This window comes from Paramisgurnus dabryanus, chromosome 9 (genome assembly GCF_030506205.2).
Source record: "Paramisgurnus dabryanus chromosome 9, PD_genome_1.1, whole genome shotgun sequence".
NCBI lineage: Eukaryota > Metazoa > Chordata > Actinopteri > Cypriniformes > Cobitidae > Paramisgurnus > Paramisgurnus dabryanus.
In genome coordinates this window covers 35,872,526-35,897,121 of record NC_133345.1, presented here as the reverse complement: position 1 = coordinate 35,897,121, position 24,596 = coordinate 35,872,526, and the positions used below count along the sequence as shown (strand labels likewise).

Below are 24,596 nucleotides of genomic sequence, written 5' to 3'. Positions count from 1 at the left end.
CGCGAATTGAAAGATACCACATGCTAGTGGTATTGTAAAATATAAATGTAGTTTGTGTTTTGATAAAATCATTCATTTTCATAATTTTCATCTTGTAATGAAACAAAACGACTAATAGACACAGTGTATAACTCCTCCCCACATGGGCACTCTGGAACAAAATATAAGATTACATTTTAATTTGTTAATTAAAAACGGCTTCTGGTATTCTTCCCTGTGTATAGCAGCGTTAGCAGGTTGCTATGCTAAGCTTGCAAACTTCCCTGAAGAGGATCTTTGCTTTCAGTATCCTAACCATATTTGCTTTATCAGACCCTATAAGATCCACTGTGATCAACTTGCGCTCACTTCAGTTTTTTCTTCGGCTGTATGTGTTTTGCACAGGTGATGCTAATGGTCCAATCAGATTTAATGGATTATGCTAAGCTGTGCTAAAAGTGGTACAGTAAAACCCGGGGATTGGCTGAATTGATTCCAAAATGGTAAAAATGTAACATTTTACTCTAGGGGAGCTGGAAACTGAGAATATTTAAAAAAAGGTGGAGTGTCCCTTTAAAAGCACATCTAACATATTCAACTGATTCGTAGTGTTTTACTAGTGTTCGACTTGTCAAAAAGATGTCTGACACTCTCATCCACTTGTCTTTCCAGATCTCCATTCAACGATAGTTGTTTCCTGAGCAGTCCCCTGTGCTCTGAGATAGCGGATGTACAGTGGTACGGACGTGAGAAGGCAAAGCCGGGAACACTTGTCTAAACCCCCATCCCTCTCGCCTCTGTCTAAAATGGAGAGTTCAATAGGCAGGCCTGACTGAAGGCTGGACCTTAACTCATCTAAACACACCATTGGCTGGAGCCAGTACCACCTGACCTGCTCTTCCCCCTTTAACTTTCTCACTGTATATCCGGCGGTACAGCGCTTACGAGCAACGGAAATACAGGAGACTAAACCGAACTTGACCTTTCCTGACCCTCATTCTCGACGAACGATGAACTTCGACCCAGTTAGCTGGCAGCCAGATCCTCTGTATGCACAAACCCTTCATGTTTAATCTGTTGGCGCATGAGAGAAACCTCTTATGTGCACGTTTATTGTACTATAAGTAAATTCCACCCATACATGCTCAACATGACATTGTCCCCTGCTGTCGTGTGTGTTCCCTTTGCACTGATGTCAGAGAGCCGACATCGTTCTCTTTCATACACATGACATGCACAAAACACATTCCGGTGAATTGCTTTGTCATCGACCAACTTCTTTGTAGATTTGTATTTTTTCAGTTCGACGACCACGAGCCCCTACAGCATACCTTCTCGTTGGAGCCCAGTGCACCATAAGTCCCGCCCACCAATGTGTAATTTTTTGTGAGTTGGCAACCTCCCCACATTGGACCTGGATTTATCCGCCAAAGATGGTGATGATGTGAATATGATTCAGCTAAAACAACCAGGCGCATGTATTTCCGAAAAAACACTGTTCATGTCTGTGAAAACTGTGAGTGTCATTTTGGAAACGTGGTCTTTGTATGTAATTTGTCATCTGCAAATCATTCAACACCTTGGTTTACATTTAGAAGCCATAACTTATGTTAGATAGAGGTTAGCTCAACGTTAGCATGACCTTCTCTCGACCAATCTGTGAGGTACTGTACGTGCCGCGTAATAACTCAGGCCACAACCAGTGTACTTTGTTACTACGGCAGTTTGCCAAAATGGTGCTCTGAGCCTGTGCTGTACACAGATGATGTCCCACAATGCCCTGCTGTAAGCCCATACTGCATGCAGAACGTCACAGCGTGAAAATGACAAATCCCCCATAGTCTTTCTCTATGTAGTGTTGTGACATCAGTGAGGTAACACACGCAAAAACCTTACGTGGGACTCCGAACAATCCTGGCCTTATAGGTTTTGAGGTTTTTTGGTGTGTGTCTTGTTTTTAATACTCACATCACCATTATAACATATTAGGTTCATATGTACAAAAAAACGCAAAGTCAGATGAGCACAATGTAACGTGGCACACAGACTAAAACGATATTGCAGTCTTACTGATGTTACCTCTGACCTTTGAAGGATTTTAGGAGAACAGCATTCCAGAATGTGTGACTCGAGCAGGTACTCTGTTTTCAAAGCATGCAAACTTCATAACCAAGAAGAAACAATAAGCTCAAACATCTCTGTATGAGATGAGTACAGGGTGCGTCTGAACCCGAGACCACTGGTGCCCGTCACCTCGGTCGTCTGTAATCGAGGAAGCCATAAAGCGTAAGATCACGTTTATTTATACACACTGCAGTTTAGACACAAAGTACCTTAAGGAACAGATAGCTGAAAGCACAGCTTTGGCTGTTATCAGTCGACATTATAAAACAATCATATGGGTCCAAATCACACTTACAGACTCAACCTGTATGGCCAGTCATAAATCATAACTCCCAGATTATCTCCACGTCAGAAATGTTTCATTTGCCCTAAACTAGATGGTTTAACACACACTGTGCATCTAAATGTTCAGCTCTTAATCAATGTGAGCTCACTCCTCGTCTACCTGTGTTTAATAACAGCAGTAATCTTAACACATTTATCTACATTTATAGGTAGGACTGTGGAAATCTTGACTGGGTTCTTTTAAGAGAGAGTGTTTATTTAATGAATTTTATAAATCAGTATTTGTTTTAATTTTACACAAAGCTAGGAAATGGCAGCAACATGTTCAGGTGCTACAGGACGAGCAGATGCTGAGGAAGATGAGCGCTTTGTTTCCTAGCCGTAGACGTTACCCAACTGTCGTTAATAGCAGTTGTGCAAAATGAAGGACGTTAGTTACTAAACTGTCTATTACACTTCATCTTGACAATAGAGCATGTTTTATGAGTTCATTTCAGACATAACCGGACACAATAAAACAATGTTGTAGAGAAAAAAAAATGTGGAATTGTTGGGCGGGTTAAATGTAACCCAATTCCACAGTTAATTTATTCTTTTTTCTATTAAGAATTTGTATAGTAACATTTTTCAAAAATCGTGTTGTTGGCAACTGATACTGAATTTTCCAGAAGAAAAATGTGGTGGTTCTTGAGATTCTGAAAATAAATTATTGCTGAATGTTCTCTAAAATGATGTGTGAAATCATTTTATTGCTCTTTGTATTAAATCATGATTTGTCTTAGGATTTGTGCTGCATTTCTTAAAGGGAAAGTACAGACAAAAATCATAAATTTACTCACCCATTTTCTTTCTTTATTCTTTAGAACCCAAATGGAGACTTTTAAAACACTGTTGCCTTTTGTTCAGTGCACGTTTCTTTGTGTCTGAACTGATGTTTGGCCAGTTTTAATTGGCAACAACTTAAACAACAGTGATATCCACAACAAGAGAATAGAGGAGTTAAGTTATTTAACACTTTTGGGTCATTAAAGGGAACATTTCACAAGACTTTTTTAAGATGTCAAATAAATCTTTGGTGTCTTCAGATTACATATGTAAAGTTTTAGCTCAAAATATCATATAGATAATTTATTATAGCATGTTAAAATTGCCACTTTGTAGGTGTGAGCAAACATTTGCCATTTTGCCATAAAGTAAATTTACTCACCCATCAACTGTAGTAGTGTACCACATAAACATACACAGAATTTATTAATCAAAATTTTCATTTCACCCACCAAATCAAAACAAAGGCACCAAAGGATTTGCATATGTGATTTTCTTTCAGATTAATTTACAAACAATACCCGTTTCCATTAATAACATAAGGTAAGCATATTTTTATTTGTTAGTCTAATTTAAAAATATAATGCATATATAATTTGTTTTATTTACTTCTCTTTTTAGGCTAACAAGTTTCCACACTTTAGGTAAAGTCTAATCATGTTATAGTAGTAAGAATAAATATTGGTCAGTGGTCACTCAGTATTTCTTCTTTTGTGTCCTGCACAAGAAATGAAATCAGATGGGTCTTAAAACAACATCCGGGTAAGTGATAACAGTTTTCATTTTCAGGTGAATTCCTAGATAAAAAATAAAAGGTTACACTTATCACTAGAATTAGGATACGCTCCAACAGCCTTCGAACTGGTAGCTAATAGTCCCCTTATTAAAAAGCCTAATCTTGGTCAGGGAGAACTAACTAATTTTAGACCAATTTCAAATCTCCCTTTACTCACATAAAATATTGGAAAAGTAGGTGCACATTTTTAGAGAAAGTAGTATGTATACAAATTTTCAATCAGGATTTAGGCCCCACCATAGCACAGAAACAGCAATGCTTAGAGTCACAAATATCTCCATTTAGCATCTGATCTCGCTGCTTATATTACTAGACCTTAGTGCAGCTTTTGACACAATAGATCATCCAATTCTACTGGTTTATTTAATTTATTTAACCAACAGCTATCACTTCACTTATGTGAATGAGGAAAAGTCATGTTACTCTCAGGTTAAATATGGTGTACCACAGGGATCAGTTCTAGGCCCTTTCCTTTTTTTGTTATACATGCTTCCCCAGGACAGTGCTTCCCAATCTTGTTCTTCGAGGACCCCCTCCCAAAAAGTTTAAGATGTCTCCTTATTTAACACACCTGATTTAACTAATCAGCTTGGTAGGGAGACATGTTTACCATTTTGGAAGGAGGCTGATTAGTTGAGTCAGGTGTTTTAAATAAGGAAACATCTAAAACGTTTTGGAAGAGGGATCTTGAGGACCAGGATTGGGAAACACTGCCCTAGCAGACACATATTCAGGAAACAACATCAATTTGCATTTATGCTGATGATACTCAGCTTTACATTTCCTCAGACCCTTGCGAAACCCAATGTTTTTTAAGCTAACAGACTTTATCAACGATATCAGGCAAACAATTTCCTTTTCCTTTACTCCAATAAGACATTTAAACCAAATAGCTCAAAACAAAATATGGCAGAATACAACATCTCTATGGTTATACATAGTATAGTTCTTTTTAAGTAGTATGTAAGGGCTTTTAAATAAAAGTATATTAAAAACCAGTAATACCTAAATTGAGTTTTAATGTACTAAAATGTCTCTAAGTTTATCTTAACAGGGATTAAAGACTATTTTTTGTATATTACGTACAAAATTAGTGTGCGAAAAAAGTACACTTACTAAGTGTACTTAAAGTGTATTTAGTGCAGTTTTTACCACATGGGTTCCTTGTCATGGAATCCCGGTGGAAATTTCATAAATTCCTTACTGTTTCCTGTCTCATACTGAACACTAAGTTATGCAATGACTCTTCAGTTCTGATAAACTCTCTTTTCTTTTGGTCTGCTGTGTTAATATGAGTCAGATTTTGCACCACCCCTCGTAGGAAGTGTGTGTTCTTCTAGAGGATGTTTTTGTCTCTCGACAATGGCTCAGGGTTTCCCTCAGCAACAGGAAAACAACACTGGAAAACCAAACATCTGAGACTGAACGGCTGTTATTGTCCTGGCAGTCACCCAGTGTCGTGCTGTAGATCTGTTTTGGTGCCGAATCCATTGTGCCCACTGAAAACTGAGATGTGGACAACAAGAGGCACTGTGTTTGCAGAAATCGTCTTAGCAGAAGCTTTGTTGAATGAAATATTTTCACCGCTGAATGCATGACGTTCCCCTGCTGGGCAAGAAGACTGAAGAACTCTGAGGAATGTTGTGTTCAGAAGAACATAAAAGCACGACTTTATAGAGAAGATTAGAGTATCACCATCAGCCAGGCGGGTCAAGACATTTGGAGTTATTTTGGAGAATTTTGCAGGCCCAAAGCTGACTAAAGGCCAAAGTAAACACCACAGGATGTAGACAGCACAACTGCTTTAATTCCAAGGGTTTTGGTAGTGGCCCAAAATCTGTGACAGAAATAAAGATAAAAAAAGGCGGTACTCTCTTAAAAAAAAAAAGTATAACTAAAGAGTGCATATTAGTTCCTCCAAGGGACATATTGGTACCGAATGCATACAATGCATGCAAACGGCTAGTTTGTGTAATCATGCACAAACGCACACACAAGCTCAATGTTTTGCTAATAAAGTCCAGTTCTTCCTGAATAATGTTTCTGCAGGATCTCGAGGAGAGCAGCCTATTCTGTTACAGCTTTCCACAGCAGCTGGAAACGGTTATTCTCTCATCTGATGGGTGTGTGTGTTACTCTCACAAGCCGTGAGAACACAGTCCGCATTGGAATGCTGTGTGAAGAGACGTATATTGTGCGTATCCTGGGAGTTTCGGATTGGTGTGTTTATAGTCCAACTCTTTCATCACCGTGGAAACTGCAGCAAGGGTTGATGGGAGCTGGAGTCTGGGGTTTCTCCAGCGCCCTAAGAGAAATCTGCTCTAGCTCCGCCAATATTGGGGTCATGACACGTAAAACTGTATATTTGTATGCGGAGGTTTAAAAACATCCATATGCATATAATAATAACTAACTTTAAGCACATTCAAAGTAGTTTTTAAGCCTTTGAAGGCTCATAAAAAGTCAAGTTATGTTTTCTTTCTTTTATTAATGTTAACATTTATAATTTCCTCACCCTGGAGTTGTTCCAAACCTGTTTGCATTTCTTTGTCCTCCTAAACACAAATGAAGATATTTTAAAAAATGTTAAAGGGATAGTTCAACCGAAAATAAAAATCTCATCATTTACTTATCCTCATGTTGTCCTAAACCTGCATGATAACATACCGCTGACGTACCCACCGTTTTCCATAGTAGGGAAAACAAATACTATGGAAGTCAATGGGTACCGTTGATTCCGATGGGTGAGAACCAGATGGACATAAGTGACATTTCACCGACTTTACAGGAGGGCCAGAGCAAAAAAAGTCTTGATCTACTAATTTCTATTTTGTATAACTTCAAATTGATTAAGATTTCAATTGTGTCCTTTTGACAGCCAAAAGAGCGCATCGAGAGCTTTAACTTAAAGGATTGGTCTATTTTCTTTAAAAAAATCCAGATAATTTACTCACCACCATGTCATCCAAAATGTTGATTTCTTTCTTTGTTCATTCAAGAAGAAATTATGTTTTTTGTGGAAAAACATTCTAGGATTTTTCTCACTTTAATGGACCCCAACACTTAACAGTTTTAATGCAGTTTAAAATTGCCATTTCAAAGGACTCCAAGCGATCCCAAACGAGGCATAAGGGTCTTATTTACCAAAACGATTGTCACTTTTGGCAAGAAAATAAAAAATATGCACTTTTAAAACACTACTTCTCGTCTTCCTCCGGTCCTGTGACGCGCCAGCGTGACCGCACGTAATTGCGTAAGGACATCAAAAGGTCACGTGTTACATATATGAAATGCACATTTGCGGACCATTTTAAACAATAAACTGACACAAAGACATTAATTAGGATCATTCCACATACAACAACGTAGGAACGATCCTCTTTTTCCACACTTGTAAACACTGGGACGTAGTTTTGCATACGTCATCCGTGACCTTTCGGCGTCATTACGCAATTATGTGAGGTCGCGCTGGTGTGTCCTGGAATGTTTACTTCAAAAAACATAATTTCTTCTCGACTGAACAAAGAAAGACATCAACATTTTGTATGACATGGTGGTGAGTAAATTATCTGGATTTTTTTTTAAGAAAATTGACTAATCCTTTAATATATCTACAAGATGTCACTTAGGCCCTTCTGTATCTTTTTTGGGTTCGACAAAATAAAAACACTCATATAGGTTTAGGACAACATGGGGGTGACATATGACGGAATTTTCATTTTTGGGTGAACTTTCCATTTAGTAACAAACCAGATCTGAGGCACTATTCCATTCCATACTATTATTTATCCTATGGAAAGTATACATTTAAAGTACATAAATATTTTAAAGTACAAACCACCAACACCTAGAGTTTTAATGTTCATCCATATTTATTTTCCAATCTATTTTATTAAGATATAAACAGAAATATGTACAAAATAATTTAAATGTCTTCTTTAGGCATCTTCGGTGTTTAGTGTGACCTCTCTTGGCACTAAACACATCTTGAGCGTTTTTGAGCAGAATGAAGTAAAAACATGAATTTCTTTAAAATGAGAAATTAAAGGATTTAATTTCATTTAGGTTTAAGAGATCCTGCAGTTTTCTGCTATTGCTCAAGTGGAAGGGTAGTTTACCCTAAAAACTTGACACATCAGTTAACATATTTTAATACTATATACACATTACCTGTATTTTCTGGATGTATTCTATTAAAGAGACTGAGAAACAATTATATATGAGCACTATAACATGGTGCATGGTGGCCTAAGACTTGGAGAGTACTGTACCTTTTTCAAATAGTTTAATGGTGACCCTCCCTGTGAAAACCCTGTGCTTTTTGCCATAAAATAATCCTACGTAAAGAACATTCTGTGAAAATATAACCTTGATACCTTTAATATTGACCGAGTAAGGTCATATCGAAGATTAAAATCAAATATTGATGCTCCTAATCTCATCATTACCTTTCCCGCTTTAGCCTAGATTTCACAGACAGGGTCACATCACGTCTTCAAAAACATCAAAGTTTGCTGTTAAAGATTTGAGATGACTCAAACAGATGAATCAGATTTTTGAACCGACTCATCAAAGACAATGAATGAAATCAAACGTTCATCTGTATTTGGCTTATTTACATTTTAAGTCCTGTTCCAGGATCAGCATGTCACTCTTCCTGTGACTAACACCTTTAAATCATCTCAGGAGTACAGATGGATGTCTAATTGTGGCTCTCATGGAGTGAGGAATGTTTTCACAGTGACTCAAGCTCAAAGCATTGATGTTCATCCATAAAAGGTCAATCAATGAATGCAAAAGAAGATCACTCTTGTAGTCAGAATTTATTAAAAAAAAAACAAAAAAAAAACATCCATACATTCTCAAGATTAGGGTATATTTACAGTCAATAACATATTTACAAAGTCAGAAAGCAACAAGCTTGTGTTGTGTTGTGTCACAGAGCATTGTACTCCACACACTTGGAAGGATCCGTTGGAAAATGTTTCTGGCAGATTGTCATTAATCGTTTCAAACCCTGAAAAACAGAATAAACATCAAGTACATCAATGACCAGATCATACACACCAGCACTTCACACAGAAAAAAACCCCACACTATTCCCACCTGGATATATTTTCTCTGGGTCTCATCGTTGAGCACGTGGGCTACGTGTTTGGAAAAGATCTTCTCACGTCCCGTACGAGCGTGGATGCCCACCATGGTCACACCGATGGGCCACGGGGCGTTTCCTATAGCCATCTGCAGATAAGCATCATTCGCCTGCAGGTACATAAACTGAATATTAGCAGTGCCTTCTAGACTAATATGTAAATGACTAAACATATACAAGTATAAGACATACCTTAACGTATTCTCTCTCCAGCATGAATTTTATAATGTCTGTGATAGACTCCTTAATGTCTTCTGATAAATTCTAGAGATGAAAAGAAAATACTTTTAAGTGGAAGCATCAGATTATTTTGTCTAAATGATGCTTGCAGAATTTCATACCTTCTTGCGCAGTTTTCTGAAAAGTGGTTTTAAATACGATTCGGTCTGTTTTTGGGTGGCGCTGGCGAGCTTGCCCTGCACGCTACGTTTAACTTGGTCCTCTCTGCTGTTGAGATCTTTGGCCCAAACGCCCAGCAAGAACTGTAGATGCCACACAAACAATAAAAGTAATTGTAATCATATGTTATCTTCAAAATAATATTTATAATTAGTCTCAATGAATAAGTGTTAGTATGCAAACTTTAAACATTTAGGTGAGGTTTCCCAGACAGGGTTTATGTCTAGTCCAAGACTAAAATACATGTTTGAGCTGTCTCAATTAAAAACAGCGTGGACTCATATCTTAAAATATTTCAGTGCCATTGCTTTTGTCTCAAGATGCACACCAGTATTGTTTTTGTCTTTATTTTAATCTAAACCTTGTCTGGGAAACCGAACCTTAAAGAGTTAATAAAGCAACATTTACGTACCCTTAACACTTTATCTATGATGTCCATGTCTCTGACATCATTACCTGTGCCAAGAGATGCTCCCAGAGCCTGATAAAAACAGAGAAATACAGCACATCAGTACAGAAATTAACTCATCGGTCACTGTAGACACTAGATAAGCATTTGATTTCAGTCTATGGTGCCACCTAGTGGTGGTAACAAGGTAGAATTAAAGGTCAGGTATATGTCAAGGATCATTTGGATTTAAAAAAGTAGCTAACAATAATGTTGTGGTATCCCTGTTTGTGTGTGTTTTCTGGTATATGAGGTTTACGCGTGTATAAAAAACCTGTGTGTGTGTGTGTTTACCTCCAGCTCCTCAATGGTGGTGTTTTCTTCATGCACTTTCAGATCATGTTGTGTGTCCACCTCGCCGACTTCTCCACCCACAATCTCATTCAAATACTCCTGATCGATCTTATCCATGGCAGCCTTCAGGTCGTTCCTCAAACCCTAGTAAACACAATGAAAGTATTTAAAATCTAATTCTACAGACAACAAATTATAGATAATTTACTTACATAAAAACATATCTAACACAATCAATCCTTACCTTATTTACTTCTGGTGCTAGAATTTCAATCTTACGGAGTCTCTGGAAAGCATCATAATCAGATTCGGCAAACAGACGTATCGGCTCACCGCGTTCCCTTAGACGTCTGATAACCTGTACACAACCAGAGAATAAAGTACATTATAACAATACTTAAAGGAAAAGTTCAATGTATGGACAAGTGATCCGTGATTGGCTGTCCCACCTCCTGTCGAGAAAGCGTCATTGGTAGCTTCTCCTCCGACAGCTCCAGTTCTAACACAGGATTGGTTGACGTAGATGGGAGCTGCTTCTCATCATTGTTGTCCAGCTTTGGAGGAAAATTCAATAAAACGATGTAACAATTTTGCTATTTTATGATTAAATGCCACCATATCAAAACATAATTGTCAAACTGAGGCAAAGGGAAGCTTGAAAAGTAATCCAAAAAAGTTTATATTTAACAAAAATAGATATTTCTTTATAAAATCACAAAGCTTAACGTTATATTCTGTGAAAAAATCCTTCTTTAACTATTAAGAAAGATTAAGAATAAACACCTTTTTATGAAAACAGCAGGAAATCCTTTATTTACAGTAGGGCTGCACGATATTAAAGAAGAATGCAACATTCGATATGACAAATATTTTAAAAATATTATTATACATTAATTATTTTAGCATCACACCGTTTTTCTCTGCTATCTGCATCAACATAAAATTTTGACTAGAAGTAACTTTTTGAAGTAGATTTTTGAACATTTCTGTATATCTTGCAGCCCTAATTTAAAGTGTTTGAATCTGTCAGCCAAGCCTGACACACCATGCATGTCATCACCAACATGCACTGCTTAATCAAAACTTACTAATAAAGCTCAATTAAAAACAAATCAAATAAAAAGGCAGCAAGGGGTTTAAATAAAGTGCTTTGCTCCTGGTCGGGCATCTGTGACATACCAGGGCAAAGAATCGACTTTGACATCATTACTTTGCTGAAAAAAACTGTAGGTTTTCTGTCCAACACTGGGAGCATAAGCATTTAAAGGGGACATTTCACAAGACTTTTTTTTAAGATGTCAAATCAATCTTTGGTGTCCCAACTTGAGTACGTATGTAAAGTTTTAGCTCAAAATATCATATAGATCATTTATTATAACATGTTAAAATTGCCACTTTGTAGGAGTGAGCAAAGATGTGACGTTATTGGGTGTGTCCTTTAAAATGCAAATGAGTTGATCTCTGCACTAAATGGCAGTGCCGTGGTTGGATAGTGCAGATTAAGGGGCAGTATTATCCCCTTCTGACATCACAAGGGAACCAAATTTCAATGAGCTATTTTTTCACATGCTTGCAGAGAATGGTTTACAAAAACTAAGTTACTGGGTTGATCTTTTTCACATTTTCTAGGTTGATAGAAGCACTGGGGACCCAATTATAGCACTTAAACATGGAAAAATTCAGATTTTCATATATATGTCCTCTTTAAACACGTGTTTTGTCATGCTGAAACTCAGTCAAACATCTGTCTGACATCATGCATACTGTCTACCTGTGACTGAGCCCTACCTGTCGCATAGGCTGTTCATTAGCAACCTATACTCACAGCACAAAGAGACAGACAGACAGACAGCAGGAGAGAGAGAAAATGAGCATCCAAATACACAGAAGATGATGCTCTACTGCATGTCGAGAGAGAGAGAGAGAGAGAGAGAGAGAGAGAGAGAGCGAGAGAGCTATGTATACATTTATTAAGGTGAATAACCAAGATTATGAGTGAATGAGTGATTAAATAAATACATTCAGAAGAAGAGTTAAAATAGACTTCTAAACAACAACAAAGTGTACTTATTACCGTAATATACTACAATATGCTACAATGAACTACAGTTTATTATTAGTAGGTACTAAAATATTCAAGTACTTTCTCACATGGGTAGACATTTAATCCCATGTCTACCCACGTGATGAACTACTTGTATATTTTAGTACCTACTAATAACAAACTGTAGTTCATTGTAGCATATTGTAGTATATTACGGTAATTACTTTACTTTGTTATTGTATACTACATTAACTATAGTAACTTAAGGGTTTATTAGTACGCCATAGTATCTATAATTTAACTATAGGGAGTTGATAAACTGTAGTAAATATTGTGATATACTTTATAATGGTAAGGTTCGGGAACACTACAGTACCTAGGAATTTGACTACAGTTTACTATAATAAGTCGTAACATAATAAAATATACTACAGATTAGAAAGACTTTATGTGGGTAAATTCACAGCTAAAATGTGTACCTTGTATCCACTTCTCTTGTAATAATCTTCTTCTTCCTTACGAGCCAGATCAGCTCGTTTGAAGTATTTCTTTGACCCCTACAGAAACATTAAAGTGTTTAGACAAACACAGATATGCAAGAGACACGTTAATGTAAACTGTAAACAGATGCATATAGAAAGATCTAGAAGAATCGCTACTCACATCCACCAGATCTTTCTCCTCTAACAGTTTCCTTTTCCGCGCGATCTCCGCTTTGAGGATATCCATCATCCACAAAACAACAACACTTCAGATGAGAAATAACGAATATACTTTAGATATTTAAGGAGAAAATGCAGCAACTCTGCGTATACATAAACATCCAACCGGATGTAGTTTAGGTACTTCCGCTCAGTGCTTCGCTCTCTTATTCATCGGTGAGGAAGAGTTCTGATCAGGAACACTACTGCTCTCTTGTGGACAGATGTGTTATTGATAGTAAAAAAAAGATTTTTAGAAGTTTTATTTATTTATTTTAATTATTTAGAAGTTATTATTATTTGTTTGTTTTCTATTGATTATTGAACGTAAAATGACTACAAGGTATACAAAGCAAAAAACATAAAAAACAACAAATATTATTTACAGCAAGGCATTTAAATTCATTTACTCAACTAAAATTATATAAAGAAAAATAAAATATAAAAGTAAAATAATTTAACAATATAAATTATTATCATCATTGTTTTATTTTATATATATACATAAAAAATAAAACAATGATGATAATATATAATAATAATGAATTTAATAATTAAAGATAATATCTTTTATTTTTAGTTTTTTATATATATTTTAGAGCTGTCTTTAATTTATTTATATTTTATTTTGGTCTAGAGACTAGTCCTACTAATTAGATTTTTCCTCATATTTTCTCTCTTATTTTCTTCTTTTTTTATTAAATGAAATATAGATTTAAACTTTCCTGACAACAGATCAGTGATTCAGTCTCTTTTCAGTCTGTCCAATGTAAATATATAAATATATAATATATATATATACTTATTTATTATATCATTGTTTATTGTTTATATATATATATATATATATATATATATATATATATATATATATATATATATATATATATATATAAACAATGATATAATAAATAAGTAACAAAGCATTCATTATTGGTACAATGCATTGATTTAATAATGCTTTACTGTTTTAAGACGATATAGTAATTTCAATCAGTTATTTATTGCCATGTGTACATGCATCGAGTAAAAAAGTATAATAAAAAACTTTTAAAATTCTTTTCCTCAGACTATAAAGAAGACAGAATACAACTGACTGCACTACTACTTACCCAAAATATAAACATGTACAGAACAACTTTCCAAAGTAGACACATTTTAAAAGTTCATATCAGATCATATTTTAAAGCAGTCCTCTTTTATTTATATAAGTGCTTTGGTTGACACAACACTCAATTTATTGATTTTATTTAAATAACTATAGATAATATCTTTTTTAAAGTTTTAATATTTTAGATCTGTCTTTAATGTATTTATAATATATTTTGGTCTAGACTGTAGTCATCTTTTCTTCCTCATGTTCTTCTCACCTGCAGTAGCCTACTCTTTTATTAAATGAAATATATATTTGAACAGTTGACTTTTTTTAACCATTTGTCATTTGTAGGAGCCGTCCCAGACTTTTAAAGCAGATGGAGTTTCCTCTTCTCTTCCTGACAACAGATCAGTGATTCAGTCTCTTTCCAGTCTGTCCAATGTAAATCTGGACCCTTTACACGCGCCCCACAAATATTAGCGACCATCAGGTGGCGCAAAGGATAAGACGTGACGAATTTGGAAAGAATTAAGAGGTTTATATATTTACATCATTATCGAGCAGCTCCGCATCGGCATTTTAAAGCCGTCCTATCCATCACCATCTTCATTCCAGAGAGGCGTGCATTTATCATTAATGCATCAGTCCTTCAATGATCGGTTCGGTTCGGTTCACTCATCACCATCATCATCATCATCATCATCAGAGACTTAATGAGTTTGTCAGTGATTAAAGAGCCTGGCTGCTGATGAACTGGGCTGGACTCTGGCTTCACCGCTCTCCCCTTAAAATGGAGTTTATGAAGAGGAGACGGAGCAGGAAATCTCAGAGCTTTAAACTGGTCAATGATGCAGGTAAGATGTTTTTAGAGAAGCAGACACAGACTCAGCATCAGTAGATCACAGCAGACAAAAGAGCAGAGACAGACAGGCGTTACGTCAGGACGCTGGAATGCACCTGTGATACAATATATCATTCCCTTCATTGTCATTCTGACATCACGACGCCACATTTGGCATGTTTAAATAATATGGTTTGGAGTAATGTGGATTTTTAATGACTGTTATCTCATGCTTTACGGCTTCTGTGATAGTAAAGACGATTTTTATCTTGTAATGAATACAGTCTGTTTATTCAGCTTCTTTTCAAATGCAATAGAGTAAATAAAGGTTTATGTACATGTGTAGCCTATGTGGGAATGTGGTTCAGATTAAGCTCTGGTCAGCGTGTAATAGTCACGCAACCTACAGGTGGTCACGTGCGTCACACACACAGGGCTGCTTTACTGAGTGACGTCACGCAGAAGAGATATTACTGTACATCATACTACGTGTAAAACTATGCTTTTTCACACTTTAACAATTATTACTTTTTTAATGCATTTTTTTTTGCGTGAAATCACATTAATCTACTGACTACGTGGAATATTTCTACTTTTTAAACCGCTTGTCACTCTGGTTAACTGTTTAAAAGGATAGTTGACCCAAAAATACAAATTCTGTCATATTTCTGTCACTCTCATGCTGCTACAAACCTGTTTAAATGTATGTTTGAGCTGCCTTGTGCAGTGTTCACACCAAACGCGAATAGAGCGTCTGGCACAAATTATTTCAATTTAAAGTCAATGTAAAGATGCGTTTACGTGTGTCCGGAGGTCTCGCGGTGCGAATGAGGCGTTAAGCGGCGCGATATTTCGCGGGAATGACGCAAATTGACGCAAATTGACGCAAATGTCTATTGAATGTCTACCCATGTGAGAAAGTACTTGTATATTTCAGTACCTACTAATAATAAACTGTAGTTCATTGTAGTATATTTCAGTAATAGGTACACTTTGTTGTTGTTTATTAGTCTATTTTTACTCTTCTTCTGAATGTATTTATTTAATCACTCATTCACTCATAATCTTGGTTATTCACCTTAATAAATGTATACATAGCTCATTCTCTCTCTCTCTCTCTCTCTCTCTCTCTCTCTCTCTCTCTCTCTCTCTCTCTCTCTCTCTCTCTCTCTCTCTCTCTCTCTCTCTCTCTCTCTCTCTCTCTCTCTCTCTCTCTCTCTTTCTCTCTCGACATCTTCTGTTTCCTATGTATTTGGATGCTCATTTTCTCTCTCTCTCCTGCTGTCTGTCTGTCCGTCTTTTTTGTGCTGTGAGTATAGGTTGCTAATGAACAGCCTATGCGACAGGTAGGGCTCAGTCACAGGTAGACAGTATGCATGATGTCAGACAGATGTTTGACTGAGTTTCATCATGACAAAACACGTGTTTAAAGAGGACATATATATGAAAATCTGAATTTTTCCATGTTAAAGTGCTATGATTGGGTCTCCAGTGCTGATGTTTATATTGTCATTTTGTGTATTGGCCACCAGTTGTGTGATTGCAGTACCAGCTTTAGCCACAAGTTTTGTGATTGCAATACCAGTTTTGGCCACAATCCTACATACTGTTCCTTTAACGATTAATCGCGATTAATCTATAGCAGAATAAAAGTTTTTGTTTACATCATATATGTGTGTGTGAACTGTGTATAATAATTATGTATATATAAATATGCACACATGCATGTATAATTTTAAGAAAAAAATATATTTCTATATTAGGTATTTATATTTATATATAATATAAATTATGCATAAATATACAAATGTATATACACATGTAAAAATTTCTTAAATATATAAATGCATGTGTCTGCATTTATTTATACAAATTTATTATACACAGTTCACACACATATATCATGTAAACAAAAACTTTTATTCTACTATAGATTAATCGCGATTAATCGTTAAGCATCCCTACTTTTAAACATTTTTAATTTAGGTTAGCATTGTGTTAGCATCTGAAAAGATGTGGGTTTGATACCAGGGAACACACATACATAAACAGACATCTTGAATGCATCTTTGGATAAAGGTGTCTGGCAAATATGTAGGCTACTGTATATGTAAATGTAAAAGTATTCCCATCTATGTGTTATTCATGAACATTTATTTTATTAAGCAATCAGCATTTAACTATGCAGTTAAAATCATACTTTATTTTTAAAGTCCATTTTATTTTAATAGTCCACTTGTTTAAAAGGATAAAACCCCATTTAATTAAAACGTTTAACCTCTGTACCTGTAGCCTGCTTGGCAAATTATGGTGTTAGCAGCAGAAAGGTCATGGGTTTGATCATACTGACAATATAGCCAAGTCACTGTAAGCATCTGCCAAATGCATAAATGTAAATATGATCACAGAAGTCTTATAGGTTGCACATTTCCCATCTTCGTCCAGATCTTACACATGAATTGGATGATGTAGACCAGAATGACACTGAAGGAGATGCCCTGGATGCTTCTGAAACTGAAGGTATTGTACATCAACCCTATCTGAATTTCACCTCCAGACATACAGTATATAGTCTGTGTATGTTAACTGTTTGACTTAGCCTGGTTAGGTGATGACGGGATGGAGATAAAGAAGCAAATAACTGGCATGATGCGTCTGCTGAGTGATAAAACCGGACGTGTGTACCAGCGGGTCGGAAGGGAAGGGGAGACGCTCAAACAAGAGCCGCAGGAAGAGGCTCTCAACCTGCCTGTGACGCACAGCCCGACCCCTGAACATCTTCAGTACTGGAGCTCCGCTCTGACTCACGGGCAGTACAGCACCCGCTCCAAAACACAGAGGATGCTGAACCACTCCAAAGCAAATGGTATGTCTTTGTTAAACACTGAAATCAGATTAATGTACAGCACAAAAGCCACTGCAGTATATTGTGACCCTATCTGTGAATTCCGGCTAAGGTTTCATAAAGTCTTATAAACTAATGATCATCAGTTTCATCATTCACTTTGACTTCAAGGAATATAATCACTTATCTAGTAGAAGCAGTGTTATGTGACTGTAAGCTACAGTAGATGTATTGTCTGGCACTGCAGCAGCATGCGTCTAGACAGCCTTGAATAAAGCAACAAACACGTAACGTCTTTCTCAAACACACACAAAGACACTTTAACACCCACTCAGTCTCTTAACACATTGCAGTCAGTAAGTCAGCGGTTATTGTGTAGTGTGCTCGACGCCTCTCACAGTTTAACATCATCAGAGGTGGTCGTTGTGTTGACTATACATGTGTGTGTTTTGATTCAGACATGGCCTTGCCCCCTCCGCCTGCTGCCATGGCAACTGAGTCCAGCTGCTGTATGTGTAATTGTAAGAGCACCCTGCGGGCGATTCTACTTGAGTTACGTACCATGAGAAAACTCATCCAGACTCAAAGAGGTATATTACACGTACACTTATCTACATACACCACGGGGCTGTGTGTGTCCACTGTTTTGCATGTTGTAGAATAATACACATTGACAACGTCCAGGCCAAAGTCGCATAATCTAATGATGAGACATGACCTTACTCAGTCAATTTTAAAGATATTTTCACTGAATGTTCTTTACATTATATTGGATCAGTTTATGTAGAAAACAGTAAGTGAGTCGTGTTTTATTGCATTCTCAGGGGCTCAGGACAAACAGAGCTGCCAGATCTTAGTTCCCTCATCTCATAACTCCATCTCTAGGAGGAGAACCCGGAAGAAGAGGCCAGGTCATAGAGTGACAGTTCTGACCACATCCCCCAAAAAAGCCACACCTTTGTGCCCACCCACCGAGACTGATGCTATTACAGAATCAGATCATAGAGAAAGGATATCCAAAGAGGACAGACCCTCTACACTGTTGACATCTATTCCAGATCCCTTTCCCAGATTACAGACCCCTCCATCCCACTATCACCTGACCAGAGGCCAAAGCACCACTGAGGTACACCAATGTGTGTGTATCTAAGAGTGAGTGATTTGTTTATTTGTACCCAGGGTGCCAAGTTTTTGACACATTTGACCAGTAAGAAATTTTCTGCCAGACATGTGGACAAATGTGGATAAATGTTGTTTTTCCAGCCAGAGGTGCAGTTGGTGAAGGAATATGTTGTATATATTGCAAGATAGATAGACAGATAGGCGGGAGGACACACATACAGGTGGGCAGACAGACGGACAGCATTGTGGACAGACAGACAAACATATGGACAGACAGACATAGGGACAGATAGTCGGACAGACAGACAGACATAATGACAGATAGGCGGACAGACAGACAGACATGTGGACAGACAGACATGTGGACAGACAGACAGACATGTGGACAGATAGGCAGACAGACAGACATGTGGACAGATAGTCGGACAGACAGACAGACATGTGGACAGATAGGTGGACAGACAGACTTGTGGACAGATAGTCAGACAGACAGACAGAACAACTTTGTGGACAGACAGACAGAAATGTGGACAGACAGACATGTTGACAGATAAGTGCACAGATAGGCGGACAGACAGACATGTGGACAGATAGTCGGACAGACAGACAGACATGTGGACAGATAGGTGGACAGACAGACAGACATGTGGACAGATAGTCGGACAGACAGACAGACATGTGGACAGATAGGTGGACAGACAGATAGACATACTTGTGGACAGACCGACAGACATGTGGACAGACAGACAGACATGTGGACAGACAGACTTGTGGACAGACAGACAGAAATGTGGACAGACAGACATGTGGACAGATAGTCGGACAGACAGACATGTGGACAGATAGTCGGACAGACAGATAGACATGTGGACAGATAGGCGGACAGACAGACATGTGGACAGATAGGCGGACAGACAGACATGTGGACAGATAGGTGGACAGACAGACATGTGGACAGATAGGTGGACAGACGGACATGTGGACAGATAATCAGACAGACAGACAGACAGACATGTGGACAGATAGGTGGACAGACAGACATGTGGACAGATAGACAGACAGACAGACATGTGGACAGATAGTCGGACAGACAGACAGACAGACAGACAGACAGACAGACATGTGGACAGATAGGTGGACAGACAGACATGTGGACAGATAGTCAGACAGACAGACAGACATGTGGACAGATAGGTGGACAGACAGACAGACATACTTTTGGACAGACCGACAGACATGTGGACAGACAGACAGACATGTGGACAGACAGACTTGTGGACAGACAGACAGAAATGTGGACAGACAGACATGTGGACAGATAGTCGGACAGACAGACAGACATGTGGACAGATAGGCGGACAGACAGACAGACATGTGGACAGATAGGCGGACAGACAAACATGTGGACAGATAGGCGGACAGACAGACATGTGGACAGATAGGTGGACAGACAGACATGTGGACAGATAGTCGGACAGACAGACAGACAGACAGACAGACAGACAGACATGTGGACAGATAGGTGGACAGACAGACATGTGGACAGATAGGTGGCCAGACAGACAGACAGACATGTGGACAGATAGGCGGACAAACAGACAGACAAAGATAGAGATACACAGACAGACAGACAGACAGACAGACATGTGGATAGATAGGTGGACGGACAGACAGACATGTGGTCAGATAGTTGGACAGACAGAAAGACAGACAGACAGACAGACATGTGGACAGATAGTCGGACAGACAGACAGACAGACATGTGGACAGATAGGCGGACAGACAGACAGACAGACAGACAGACAGACAGACAGACAGACAGACAGGTTGACAGATAGGTGGACAGACAGACAGACAGACAGACAGACACACACACACACACACACACACACACACACACACACACACACACACACACACACACGTGGACAGATAGGCGGACAGACAGACAGACATGTGGACAGATAGGCGGACGGACGGACGGACAGACAGACAGACAAACAGACAGACAGACAGACAGACAGACAGACAGACACACACACACACACACACACACACACACACACACACACGCGCGCGCGTAGACAGATAGGCGGACAGACAGACATGTGGACAGACAGATGGACAGACAGACAGATAAATGTTTTAACTTCATGAATGTTGTTTTTTCCAGCCAGAGGTGCAGTTGGCGGAGGATTATGATGTATTTATTTCTAAAGCACAGTTAGACTCTATCTTACTGAACTACACCCGCTCCGGCAGTCTGCTATTCAGAAAACTGGTGTGTGCATTCTTTGACGATGCCACGCTAGCTAATTCACTGCCCAACGGCAAGAGAAAGAGAGGACTGAATGATACCAGGAAAGGACTGGATCAGAACATCGTAGGAGCCATTAAAGGTGTGTGGACATAAATACCAACAGAACAGAATTTAGTGGCTCACCATCCCACCATGAATATAGCCATAGTAGATGCTAGCATGTCATTAAGAACAAACAAACAAATATAACATCAGTGAAGAGAAGAACATTATAGCCTCTTTAGCGCTCCCTTCATTTATTTCCATTTGGCAGTCATATTGGAGCACTTTTAGCCAAACAAAAGAGCTTATAGGAACCCCTTTATCCCCACTGAAATATACATTTTAAACAAATGTAAATAGCCTGTCATCACTTTTTAAAATACTTTAATTCTTACTTCTAGTTTTCTTATTTTAAGTGTATTTAATAATGTAGATATGTATGATGTGTTAAGTTCTGATGTGCAACAGAAATTCAATTTAGTTTTTTAATGCAATGACATTTACGCATTTGCAAAGTTTCTACTGTTTTGAACCACCGTATGAATATTGACTTTATCAAAATGTTAGATATTCTCCATGGAGCTGGATAAATATTTCTGCTTGTGTGTGTTAATTTAGCATTCACAGAAAAGTATTGCACTGCCAATGGAATTGAGAAGCTTCCGGGCCCCAGAGACTGGGTCCAGATTCTGCAAGATCAGATTAAACTTGCCCGTCGACGCTTAAAAAGGGGTGAGAATATGAGAAAGACAAAATGAATACTTGTTTCAACAGGGATTTAAAGTGGTAACCAAACTGTTTGTTCATGACTGATGCTTTGTCAACTGAGTGCCATTAAGGCATAAACTCCTCATTAAATGTTAATTAAAATGTGGCATTTCAATAGATTGATTTTTTTATGATTTAAAGCAGAGACAGCTTCAGATGGCCAAGAGATCCTGAACATAACTTCTGCAGACACGGCAGGTACTCTCATACATGCACACACAGCTCTGTTACATCGCTCATTGGTTAGAGCATTGCATTAGCAATACAAAACTCATGGGTTTGATTTCAAGGGATCATACACACTTATAAGAAAAACATTAAGTGCATCTCAAGTTGCTGTGGATGAATATTTGCCAAATGCATGAATGTAAATAGCTTTAAATCGATGAATTTCATTCTATAGGATCTTTGCACTTAGAATCTGATTCATAGTTTAAATGGTTGAATCTGGTTGAGTCATATGGACACTCAAACTACTATTAGCGAAATAACTTATCAAGTCAACAGTCATCATAAAGTATAGTGCCAACAACACATCAAGGCCATGAGTTAAATTCCCAGGCAACGTGCGTAAATATAAAATGAATTTTTTGAATGGAATGTCTGTATCTGTTAAATTGTCCAATAATCTATTGTGCGTCTATGCATGAATGCCATGTGACAAAACATTTTGTGTAGGTGTTTTTGTGTGTGTTTCAAAGCACTTACCTATCAATCCCACATATTCGAACAAGTCTGTTTTTTTTATTTCAGAGAAATTTCCACAAACTCTTGATAAAGTGGAAACTGTGATACAAAACGGTACTGGATGCACACCTTTAACATCTGGCATGAAGAAGTGCCATTGTTTTTAACTAACCCTCTTTCTTGCATATTGCAGGTGCTGCTTATGAAAGAACAGACTGTCTAGTTGCCATGGACACTGTCTGAGCAGAGATTGTTAACAAAATGCAACATCTGACCCCACAAAGGATATTTTTTTCTTATTTTATTTGCCTAGACTATACTTTGAAATTCTCATTGCCCTTTCCTCATGAGGAACAAAAACTTTATCACTGATGTCAAAACTTTTTCACAGCTTACACACAGGACTCCAGTTCTGCTATGTTACACTTTTGTAACAAAAGTACTTTCATTTGAGTGTTTTAAAGTCCCTGATGTCACCAGTCTTCTATTTCTCAGCGTCATCCAAATACTTCACCAACAAATATCAACAGAAGAGCTCAGAAAACATGACTGTGCCTTTTAAGGATAGTTCACCCAAAAATGAAAAATCTTTCATCATTTACTCACCCTCAAGTTGTTTCAAATGTTTTTCTTCTGTTGAACACAAAGGAAGATATTTTGAAGAATGTTATTAACCAAACAGATCTGGGGCACCATTCACTTCTATAGTATTATTTTCCTTCTTTGTAAGTCAATGGTGCCCCAGATCTGCTTTGATACAAACATTCTTCAAAATATCTTTTGGTACAACTTGAGGGTGAGTACATGATGACATAATTTAAATTTTTGGGTGAACTATCCCTTTAATTCACTCTGCCAAGAGACAAACTGATGTCATTTCAAAGTTGTGATGGTTATTGATTATTTCTGGTGAAATGTGTGATATATTAATAGTATTTAATATTCTTTGCATACAGTCTTTACTAATGTGTCATTAGTAATATAATCGAACAGAGTGGCTATGTAGATAACTGTTTGACTACCTGTTTAAGAGGTTTTGGTGTCTATTGAATGTGTCCTGAGTGAAATTAAACTCTGTCCTGTGTCTCAATAACAAAAACATTTTACCTCATGGTCAAATGCTTAAAAATTCTTATTGTTGATGTTAAAGGAATATTCCAGGTTAAATATCAGTTTAACTCCATTGACAACATCTTTGACATGGCTGTTGATTACCACATTATAATTCCAACTCGTACCTCAAACAAACTCAGTTCCTTTATTGTCATCTCAACCACATCTTTCTCCAGGATGAAGGTGCTAGACATAACACACACTTAACTGTACATCATCTTAAATAGACTAAAAGTTATCTTAAATAGACTAAAAAGTTACATTTTTTAAATGTGTGTGAAAGAACTTGAAATGAGACAAAAAATTAAACAAATGAGAATCAAAATAACAATTGAATCTCATACTAGTGCATTTCTGTACACATTTTTATTGACAGCATGCCACACATGTTGTCTAAAGCAGTGGTTCTCAAACTGGGTGTCCTGAGATGGTGCAGGGGGCCCCCGGTTTATGACATGTTATAAATTAAATTAATTTATCATAAATTCTATGTAATTTAATCTCAGTAAAATAAGGCTATAACCAACAGCACTGCATTGTATAATTTAACATGTTTAATTAAAATATTAAGTTTTGGAATGTTTTATGTCATACATTTTCTTTGTGAGGGCCACGTAGGGATACACTTTACAAGGCTGAAAAATGTCAGAACCTCTGGTGCTTGAATTTAACGCAGAAATTTTTTTAAATAGACAGATTGTCTGTGCCTCCTTTTAAAATGATAAAACTTTTAAAACAGATAAAAGTTAATTTTATGTTTACCAGTGGTAAATTG

At 37.4% G+C, this 24,596-nt stretch overlaps 3 protein-coding genes across 21 annotated transcripts in view; 2 read left to right on the top strand and 1 right to left on the bottom strand.

Annotated features, from left to right (window-relative positions):
* frmd4a (FERM domain containing 4A) overlaps window positions 1-3,231 on the top strand; it is a 223,530-nt gene extending 220,299 nt beyond the window's left edge. For all 15 annotated transcript variants that reach the window (XM_073815811.1, XM_073815812.1, XM_073815810.1 and 12 more), the window contains one exon: window positions 652-3,231. In XM_073815811.1, coding sequence (XP_073671912.1) covers window positions 652-757 — 106 coding nt within the window. In that variant the 3' untranslated portion in view covers window positions 758-3,231. The remainder of the gene's footprint in view (window positions 1-651) is intronic.
* A 5,613-nt stretch (window positions 3,232-8,844) lies between these two features.
* prpf18 (PRP18 pre-mRNA processing factor 18 homolog (yeast)) lies at window positions 8,845-13,217 on the bottom strand. 2 transcript variants are annotated; one of them, XM_065283575.1, is made up of 11 exons: window positions 13,010-13,217; window positions 12,826-12,903; window positions 12,091-12,117; window positions 10,752-10,856; window positions 10,547-10,660; window positions 10,303-10,446; window positions 9,973-10,041; window positions 9,503-9,643; window positions 9,354-9,425; window positions 9,116-9,271; window positions 8,845-9,026 (listed from the first exon to the last, which is right to left on the bottom strand). In XM_065283575.1, exons 1-11 carry the CDS (start codon window positions 13,076-13,078, stop codon window positions 8,946-8,948), a joined length of 1,056 nt encoding a protein of 351 aa, XP_065139647.1. In that variant the 5' UTR covers window positions 13,079-13,217; the 3' UTR covers window positions 8,845-8,945. The 2 variants fall into 2 exon arrangements, with proteins under 2 accessions (XP_065139647.1, XP_065139648.1); XM_065283576.1 differs by lacking the exon at window positions 12,091-12,117.
* A 1,259-nt stretch (window positions 13,218-14,476) lies between these two features.
* Window positions 14,477-23,242, top strand: bend7 (BEN domain containing 7). Of its 4 annotated transcripts, XM_065283580.2 has the most exons (11): window positions 14,483-14,997; window positions 16,304-16,330; window positions 17,430-17,504; window positions 17,584-17,850; window positions 18,288-18,419; window positions 18,654-18,955; window positions 21,125-21,350; window positions 21,872-21,985; window positions 22,163-22,219; window positions 22,775-22,822; window positions 22,902-23,242. In XM_065283580.2, the coding sequence occupies exons 4-11, from the start codon at window positions 17,604-17,606 to the stop codon at window positions 22,949-22,951; spliced, it is 1,176 nt and encodes a 391-aa protein (XP_065139652.1). In that variant the 5' UTR covers window positions 14,483-14,997; window positions 16,304-16,330; window positions 17,430-17,504; window positions 17,584-17,603; the 3' UTR covers window positions 22,952-23,242. The 4 variants fall into 4 exon arrangements, with proteins under 4 accessions (XP_065139651.1, XP_065139650.1, XP_065139649.1 ...); XM_065283579.2 differs by lacking the exon at window positions 16,304-16,330 and having other exon boundaries at window positions 14,477-14,997; window positions 17,593-17,850; XM_065283578.2 differs by lacking the exon at window positions 16,304-16,330 and having other exon boundaries at window positions 14,478-14,997; window positions 22,166-22,219.
* Window positions 23,243-24,596: the final 1,354 nt, after the last annotated feature.

What these genes read in the sequence shown, in the direction of transcription:
- prpf18 (XM_065283575.1), bottom strand. Translation starts at nt 13,078, where the DNA reads ATGATGGATATCCTCAAAGCGGAGATCGCGCGGAAAAGGAAACTGTTA. An exon ending in ATGAACAGCCTATGCGACAG is followed by an intron (nt 10,857 to 12,090) that starts GTAGGGCTCAGT and finishes TTTCCTCCAAAG; the next exon opens with CTGGACAACAATGATGAGAA. An exon ending in CCCAGAGAAAATATATCCAG is followed by an intron (nt 9,027 to 9,115) that starts GTGGGAATAGTG and finishes TCTGTTTTTCAG; the next exon opens with GGTTTGAAACGATTAATGAC.
- bend7 (XM_065283577.2), top strand. Translation starts at nt 14,892, where the DNA reads ATGAACTGGGCTGGACTCTGGCTTCACCGCTCTCCCCTTAAAATGGAG. An exon ending in CCGTCGACGCTTAAAAAGGG is followed by an intron (nt 21,986 to 22,162) that starts GTGAGAATATGA and finishes TATGATTTAAAG; the next exon opens with CAGAGACAGCTTCAGATGGC. An exon ending in AACTTCTGCAGACACGGCAG is followed by an intron (nt 22,220 to 22,774) that starts GTACTCTCATAC and finishes TTTTTATTTCAG; the next exon opens with AGAAATTTCCACAAACTCTT.